The 9,685-nt window shown below is 40.5% G+C and overlaps 1 protein-coding gene across 6 annotated transcripts in view; it reads right to left on the reverse strand.

The window, feature by feature from the left end:
• LOC147020304 (receptor-type tyrosine-protein phosphatase kappa-like) overlaps positions 1 to 9,685 on the reverse strand; it is a 374,226-nt gene that overhangs the window by 190,622 nt on the left and 173,919 nt on the right. For all 6 annotated transcript variants that reach the window (XM_085895598.1, XM_085895596.1, XM_085895595.1 and 3 more), the window contains one exon: positions 3,316 to 3,485. In XM_085895598.1, coding sequence (XP_085751724.1) covers positions 3,316 to 3,485 — 170 coding nt within the window. The remainder of the gene's footprint in view (positions 1 to 3,315; positions 3,486 to 9,685) is intronic.

Here is a 9,685-nt window from a genome sequence, read left to right on the forward strand (position 1 = left end):
ATGACGTCACAATAAAATGTTTATTTATTCTTTCTTTATTTATTCATTTTTGCACGATTTAAACTTGCCAGGAATATTGCTGGGGACCCGCGGATGTGCCTTTTAGAGGTTTGAGAGAGAGAGGCTGCACATACTGGCATGCACCTACGGGCACGCCCCTTCGGGCCCGTACTAGTATAACAAAATACAAGCACCCGTGAGGTTCCGAATATATATATGCTGTTCTCACGTGACATCCAATTTAGCCAAATCTGCCGGCGAGAAAGGGTGGATACAAAACACTTCGTACAGATCAAAAATTAAAATCATAATTGTATTGAGACATTTATGAAACCTCCCACCCACCTTACTACAACATCCTCTGGGAGCCCAAAACGTTCCACAGAAGGATTGACGAGGCAAGCCCCAAAACAGAGGGAGTCGTTCAAGGACGGACAGACAGATGGGGTAAGCTTACACACTGTAAGCAACAACGAACCGTGATTCCCCATTGTCTCTGGGTGCTCACCTGCATTTGTTTTTCTTGAACTTACAGAAGCTTTCCAATGGTTCTGTGATTTTTCCCAGCGTATCGGCTTTGATGTCCGTCAGCACGCAAAATTACCATGCTTCCCCATTTGTCTTGGGTTGCTCACGTGCATTTATATTTTTCATTTCATTATTTTCATTTATTTCTATTTTAATTTACGGACACTTTCCAATGGTTTTGTGATTTTTCCAGGTGTATTGGCTTCGATGCCCGTCGGCACACAAAATTACCATGCTTCCCCATTGTCTCGATCAGGTCGCTCATCTACATATTTTTTTCATTTTTTCTTCATATATGGATGCTTTCCAATTGTTCCATGAATTGTTCTGGTGTATGGGTTTCGATGTCTTTCAGCACGCAAAATTTCAGCTTTCTACGTCCCTGGAAGGTACCGATCTTTTATATTAGTAAGTGGTGAGTGAGGGAGTGAGTCAGTCAGTGGGTAGAAAGAGCTTTCTATATATGTCAAAATATCAATATATGTACATATATATATATATATATATATATATATATATATATATATATATATATATATATATATATATATATATATATATATATATATATATATATATATATATATATATATATATATATATATATATATATTTTATATATTGTTTTTAATGAATAAGCTGCAAATTGCAAAGATTCTACTTAAAAGTTTTCTGGTGTGCCAAGTGAAAATGACGGTAATTTTGAAAAATCACAACTGTGGGTTCAAGCGCATCCCGGTCGGCATATGCCAGTGCCGTTGCTTCAGCCAAGAGTTTCCCCGTGTGGATTCATGCCTGGCAGAAAGGTACACATCCAGCTTGAACTACAGCAAACGACGGTAAACAATTTGTTCTTTATCAAGCAACCCTGCCGAGAGATTTGACGTGCCACGGGCTGTGGCCCAGCATGGCTTTGCCCTGGCTGACGGTTTTTCTGGCATTGTAGACTAGCGTTGGGTGCCAAATCCATGTGAGTTGCCTCACTAAATGAAATTGAGGACAGAATTATGCGGCCCGAGTTGGAGTTCTCTCACCAATGGCTGTACAAAACCAAATGCCATCATTTAATTTCTCGAGATTTCCAGCCTTTCTGTTCAAAACTAGAAGGGCACTCGGTGGATCCATGAGAACTTATAGGGGCCAATATATTTTTGAAATATCATGTGAAACAGACCTATGTCGCTTTTGGTCCTATCTCTCAATGGTGAAGAATAATTTTGAAAATCAAATAATTCTCATATCCAGATCCAGATTCGGATCTTCACCGAAATTGCATAAATTCGTCCGAGCAACACACCCAACATGTCCACCAAGTTTCGTCTGAATCCATCGACAACATTTTGAGATATCGTGCAATATATTAGTTTCGCCCCATTTCTCAAAGGTGAAGAATCACTAAAAATTATCAAATCCGGATCCGGATCTTCACCAAAATTGAATCAATCCTTCCTTGTCACACACCCAACATGTCCAGTAAGTTTCGTCCTAATCTGTCCAATTTTTTTCAGATATCATGCTATATATATATATATATATATATATATATATATATATATATATATATATATATATATATATATAGTTTTTGGCCCCATCTCTCAATGGTGAAGAATCACGTAAAACCTTTTGAGATATCCTGCACACAGACAGCCAAACAGCCAGAGTGGTTTTAGAACATAACCTCATTCACCTTCGGTGGTGGAGGTAAAAATGGATGAGCCAAGGTATGAATTCACGAGGATACATTAAGTCTTACGTTATCTTGTCTTCCAATGTGGCCTCTGAATCGGGGAGCTGGGGTTGACAAGAGAACTGGAGGGTTTGGCTCAAGAACCATAGAGTTTGGCCCGAGAACCAGAAAATTGGGCCGGTCTACCTGTTAAATCCTTCTACTTAAGACCAGCTGTCGACCCAGCTCCTGTATTCTTCCTTCGCATTGCGTGCTGTTCCCATGCCCATACACTCGACGGCATCCTTGGGAGCTCGTCCAAAGGCTTCAACAAATTTGTACCATTCAGCCTGCCATGTGCCAGGACACGGTGGTTTCTACTCTCTTGTTTACACATGAAGCTGCAGTTTTATTTCTCCTTCTGAGTAAACACAATAGATTCCAGTTATTAATCAGTCTCTGTTTTTTAATTCATTTCTCCATGAACCTTTGCCTTACTTACTTGGAATTAAAGGCATATTTTGGTCAAAGCGGTATATATAATTGTAATGCAGTTTACACTGTCCATGCAAATGACACTAAGGCTGTAACAAATCAAGTGGCGGAGATTGCACTTGCCTCGCCATACATTCATTTTGCTGCACAATCAGGTCACCTGCCATCCAATGAGGAAGTAGAAACGGTCTGCTCTGATCATGGCTCAGAGCAGTGCGAATGACATGGCCCACTGGAGCACTTATTAACGTCCTGGTGGTATGGGTGTGTTTTGGCCACTAAAGATGTTCTGTTTTTTCATTCTTTCATTCAGGTGTTATTTCTTGTGAATTGCAAAAATCCCAGGTATTGTCATTTTACTGTGATAATGGCTATCAGATAAATGCCATTACCTGGCAGTTACACATTCAAATTCCACCAAGACCAGCCTGTCCAAATCACTACAAGTGCCTTGCACGCTAATTATGAGACCATTCATGAATGCACTCCGTCACTGATTATAATAAAAGTAGTTTTTCTGGGTAAAATATCATAGTAAAATCAGTGAGCTTCAGGGGAAGTCTTACGGGTGAAGCAGCGCATGGATGCAATGGAAAGTACAATGTGTATGCAGGAGAACTCACATCTGCCTGGAGTAGTGCTGTGTGAGTTGTAGTAAGCCAATGGCTCCTCTGTCTGCAGTACATTCTGCTCTCCAAAATTCTTGTCTGCGGTCTGCACCATCAGCGTCATTTCCTGGCGGCTTCCCTCACTTCCTCCGCCTGTCCCCTCCTTGCGCTTTTTGGCCATTTTCCTGTTATACAGCAGCAGCAGAACATGGTACTGTGGGTACGGTCCAGGAAAGGCAAGTCCAACAGCTTCCCTCATTGACAGGGGAGCTCCACTTAACCTCCTGATATGCTCCTCTAATTGCCATTTTGTACATTTAATGTCTACAGAAAATGAATGAGAATATCAAAGAAGTTTGTTACAACCTCCCAAAGAATATTTTGACCTCTCATCCTTTTCATCCTTCATCACATATAAAAACATTAACCATGTATTACGAATCATTATTATATCCATCAAAAAGTCATTCAATGCACAATAGCTAATTCAAACAAAAATGATATTTCAATTCAGTTGACCTTACAGTCGTCTACCTTTGAGACAGTCGTAACAGCACGTTGCATTTCAAGTCCCACACTGTCCATGCTGCAGTGATTTTGGCTCTGAGATTAAATACTCCTCAAACCCAGGCATGGAACATGTGATAACTTACAATGTGTTACTTTTGTATAAATTAAACAAATGATAAAATTACTTCATTTCCAAATGCATCTTTTTTCTATATGATTGCGAGGTTCATAAAGGAGCAAGGTTAAATTGATGGGTGGGTAGTGGGGAAACAATTGGGCAAAACCAGCAAGCAAATAAGCGAATATGAAAGGGGGAGGGGGAGAGAGAGGGAGGGGAGAGAGAGAGAGAGAGAGGGAGAGAGAGAGAGAGAGAGAGAGTACGACTTTACTTTTATTTCCTTTTATAACAAAAAAAAATACAAAAAGTAAAATATGTACATATTTTTTTACATACAAATCAAATTGGCAGAGAAAAAAAAAACGAATGGGCTTCAAAAAAAAAGAATCAAAATCAACATGTCATGACAATGTTTGAAATTTGTTGTCTTGAATCTCACAAAAAGCACTGACACACCAAGTATCAAAAAAGTTTTGAAAATTTCTGGTGTCTTTGGAAGAGGTAAACTCAAGCTTCTATCTTGCAGAGATCAGTGCATTGAAAGACAATATATCACAAAGCTCTGTAGGTTTGCTACCTCGTTTCTCTTTGCTTGTTCGATAAACAGCAAGTTTTGCAGTAGCTATTAGGAAGCAAAGCAGTTTAGATGCAGGATGTTGTTTCGTAGCAAAACCAAAGATGTAAGTCATCAAGGAAAAGGTAATATGCATTTTATGTGCAATATAATTGAACCAATGAAACAAAGGAAATAACCGTACAGTCTATAAATGCATGAAACAAGTCTTCATTAACTATACAAAAAGGACAACAAACAGATACAGGAGAAAAATGTCCAATGAATGTGTTGGAGGGATCAATCCAGTGGAACAAACGCCACTGGAGATCACCTGTTCTTTTTGATATGGGCTCACTATACATGGCTTCCCAAATGGGTTCGGAGGCTGGGTCCTCCAGACCGCAATCCTTTTCATCGGGTAACCCCATTTAGTAAGGGGTCCCATGTAACAATTTAAGGTACATCTTCTGGATGTCTTTGCTGTTCATAATCTGGAAAAGCTTTTGACCCATCGCGAACAGGGGGCAAATCATTTTGAATGGGTTCAATAATCAATTTTGGTACTGCAAGCTCATTCGATAAGTTTTCTGCATTTTGAGTCCAAAGTAGGCCAAGTTTCCATCCCACCTGGATAATTTTTTTCAAAAATTTCCCGATCACCTCATGGGATCGAATCCCTGTTTAGTCTGCTTTTTCATGTATGGAATTCCAACCATGCCCGAGTCATGTTGGAAATGCCACACCTTCAAAAATACCTGCTGCTACAAAGTGTAACTAAAAATCTCGACTTTTTGGGATGTTGGCAAAGAGAAGGTTATGAAACAAAATTGCGTGTGCTGGCATTTTTGTGACATCGGTATCTGCCTGACGGCTCACTGAAAGGCTCTGCAAGGCATTCAAGAGGCTTTGGTAAAAGGTACGGAGGAGTGACATGTTGACATGTTGGAGGTGCATCACAAAGAGGGTGGGTGGGGGGGAGAGAGAGAGAGAGAGAGAGAGAGAGAGAGAGAGAGAGAGAGAGAGAGAGAGAGAGAGAGAGAGAGAGAGAGAGAGAGAGAGAGAGAGAGAGAGAAAGAGGAGATAGTGGGGGAATACTGAAATCGGCAAGTGAGAGAGTTCAATTTGGAAGGGTTAATGGAGATAATAAAGACCATGGGTCAGTTTTGGGGAGGTACATTCATTAGGAAGTTAATGAAAAGTTTGCAGTGTCATATTTCACAAATTATCCTGCAAAATGTTTATATTTCAAAAGTCGAGGAGCCTTCTCTGTCAGTGTGAATAAAAATGAATCCATCTGGCAAAAGGGCAATGAAGAAAAGAGGAAGCATTTGGTCTTCTACGGCCATCTTTACTCAAATGGTGGAGATTTTTTACATCCTTGATGTCTTCTTCAGCATTATTACACCAACCACCTCCAAACATTCCAAGCATGCTTCAGAAGAGTCTGTCTCAGTTCATGAACTGTGATCAAAATATTTTGTCATTCCCATGACATTTTCTGTGTACCCACATTTCTAACTACAAAGAACTTGAGGCTCATGAAGGACTCAATGACAGGTAGGATAATGGATTTAAATTTCGGCAGTGGGGAGCAGTGGGATGGGAGACAGAAAGATGCTCAAAATAAGCAAGTAAACATGATTATAGGTAGATCCGAAGGACAGGGTTAGCAAGAGTAGAGAAGAAACAAGTATGGCAGGTGACCTGAGCTGACTAAGAGCCACCACCATGAAAAACATTAGGAAAGTGAATTTTCAGTGGAATGGTGGATAAAGGAGCAAAGGTGAGCAGAAAGCTTTGACATTAAACATTTAACAGAGTAGGCTACTATCTGGATGTACATGTGTGGACATGGCTTTATGGTTCCTCTCCGGTCTTGAGGGTCTAGAGGGGGCCGGTAAGACCAAAAAGGCGACTGGTTCATCTGAAATGACGGGGCCAGAACAGCAGGACTTGTGCTCAATAACGAATAATAAATTTTTCCAGTTAGTTTACATGTCACCAGATGTATAAACATTAGTCAAAATCATGGTTTAAACAAACCTGTAGGACTTTGTCAATGACTTTTTTTTTCAATAAATAAAGTTCATGGAAAAGCTTGGGCAGAAGTTAAAAGAAGGATATTATGAGGGAATGAAAACCCAACAAGGGGTTCAAACTTTTGCTTTTTGGTGTTACCCAAGCACATTCAATATCTGACATTAGATGACCTGTTTTCTTCTCAACAAGTACTTGTATCAACAGGTGAATAAATATGGACAACGACAGGCATGGAAGAGTTGGCTATTGGAAGACAACCTCACCGATACGATAGGAATTTTCTGCTACACAGTGTCCCAAATCAAAAGGTCAAAGGCAAATCACACACGAACACGCTGACCAAGAATATCAGAATATCAATCATGGGTGTAACATGTTCAAGATTAACTTACCGTAAACTTGGAATTCTATGAAGCAGAAACAACTAGAAGGGCATTCGGTAGAGAGCATACCTCTGCCAGGCTGATTAGTTAATGTTTTTTATCCCACTGATAGGCTGGATTTGGATGTGAACTAAAAATTAATGGGCTTGTTCTTGTCACTTAACCAACTCTCCCAATAAGTTTTGTCCGAATCCACCCATAACTTTTTGAAATATCCTGCTACATATCGTTTTAGCCCCATCACTCAATGATGAAGAATCACTTTAAAAATTCTCGGATCCGGATCCAGATCTTCACCAAAGTCGAACCAATTCATCCTTGTTACATTACCCAACCTGCCCACAAAGTTTCGCCCAAATCTGTCCATACCTTTTTAGCCCTATCTCCCAATGGTGAAGAATCACTTAAAAAAAATTTTTCTCAGATCCAGATCCGGATCCGGATCTTCACCGAAATCTAATCATTTCGTCCTTGTCGCATACCCAAGCTCCACACCAAATTTCGTCCAAAAACGTCAACAACTTTTTGAGATATGTTGTTCCCAAACAAACAAAACCACCATCCACCTTCGGTGGTTGAGGTAATGAGCAAAATAAGCAGAAAAGGTTCTGCAGTCCATTATGGTGCGGCCGCTGTTTGCTGAAGGGACAGGTTCACGACCATAAGGAAATGCTGAACGTGCGTAACCACTGCCCTCCTGAGATATTCTTCTTGTGGAAGTTGTGGTCATGACAACATTTTCTTATTGATGTAAATCCTCCACTCAAGTCCCAGAATTGGTGGGCTTGCTTTAAACGAACTGTTCAACTCTCTCAGTGGGTACTTGTGCTGTAAACAAATGAAACAATTGAGTGAGGAATTATGAAATGGTGATCCTCAATTTCCACAAGGTGTTTTATAATGGAGCTCACTGCCTATATATATATATATATATATATATATATATATATATATATATATATATATATATATATATATATATATATATATATATATATATATATATATATATATATATATATATATATATATATATATATATATATATATAATCACTGCTATCAATCAATCAAGCGTTCACATAATGCACCTGTTCCCTTAAACCGTATGAACAGGTAATCATCCTTACAGCCCTTCATAGGTGGTGAAAAAGATTTCTTATCTAACTCAAAGACCAGAAGAAGCAACATCTCCATCAACAAAATAAATGAAGCTGGATAAATTATATGCCTCACTGAAATTTCCTTTTTAAACCACTGCCAGAATGTGGTGTACCTGGGCTTAAAAAATATATAAATTTACTGAGATACCGCAGCAAGAAACTTAATATGGGTCGATGTTCCTGGAAAAACACGAGGGGATTGGAAGTGACTCAAGATGACCAATGTACGACAATTAGATTTAACCATACCAATTCAAACCATGCTTCGGGTTTCTAACACCTCTTTCAGTTGGGTGCAGGTTATCGATGGACCGTGTTTGAACCATGGCAAACACCAGACTTAGAACGTGTTGTTTCCAAAATATGCTTTCTTGCTCCTCTCACTGTGACTTACAGAATGGGATCGTCAGGGCTATTGGAGAAGCATAAATCAAGTTCAGAATACAGGATCGTATGAAACGGGCGAGTTGGTGAAAATCTTTCGGCCGAATCACGTGAAAGAAGCTTTTTGGGAAATAAGCCGAGTGCAGTTGTCTTGATTTATGTGCACCTCGCCATTTGATTTCATCGAGGGAAGTTTACCGTGAAATGTTGCTTCTTTCAGCAGCCTCTATGCATTCTCATTGCCATATTGTGGCTTCGTCTGCAACCGTAATTAAATAAAAATGGTTCAGAAGAATGAGCAGAAGGTTCTGCACCGATGCTTGAGGACCCTGAATCCCTAAAATGCTTCATCAAGCATATCATGTGTTTGTGTATATGTATGTGTGTATATATATATATATATATATATATATATATATATATATATATATATATATATATATATATATATATATATTTGTGAATTCGCGCCCGCCGGCGTGCGATCGGCCACGTGACTCGAATCGCGGCACGTCGCCCACCGGACGGACAATTCTGTCATGACCCTCTCGGACTAACGCCAGGAGCTAGTCATGGGTGGGCCTTTCGGCCTCACTACGATCGTGCCAATCGGCCAACCGCGTGGGATGGGGTTGTTCGCCAAACTCGACCTACCTAAGTACCCACGCGGATGGTAGACCGGGCAATCGCACCTCGCCGCAGATCGACTCCGGACACGGGCCGCTTAAGCGGTCCGTTCCGTACTATCGGGATAACCGAGCGGTGTTATCGTCGGCCTCGACGATTCCGATTAATTATCGGGCGTATTAAGCCCACGACGAACCCGTTACGTGAAGCAAGATGGAGATTCAACCAAAGGAAAGGACACAGCGAAACGGGGAACAATTCAACATGCAAACACTTTATTCACACCGACACAGAACACACATATAGCAATTAAAACAATTATGCACAAAGAGCAAATGTAATATGAAAAACGATAAAGCAACGTCGATGCAGAGCTACAACCGACAAAGACCGACACACGGCAACAGTTACCAGTTTTACTTCACCAGACTGGCGCCACACACACACGTTTACACAGAACCCAAAAGAAATGGAAGTCGCGACTTCCCTGAGCGTGTCGAGTCCCTCTCCGACGTCTGTCGACGGGGTCCCGCCTGGCCGCGACTCCGTGCCTGAGCGTGGTAGGCGAGTCCTCTCCTGCATGCCTCGCGCCTGCACGTGTTGGC

Source organism: Eptatretus burgeri, chromosome 9, assembly GCF_056783735.1.
Source record: "Eptatretus burgeri isolate ZD-2024b chromosome 9, Ebu_testis_v1, whole genome shotgun sequence".
Classification (NCBI taxonomy): Eukaryota; Metazoa; Chordata; class Myxini; order Myxiniformes; family Myxinidae; genus Eptatretus; species Eptatretus burgeri.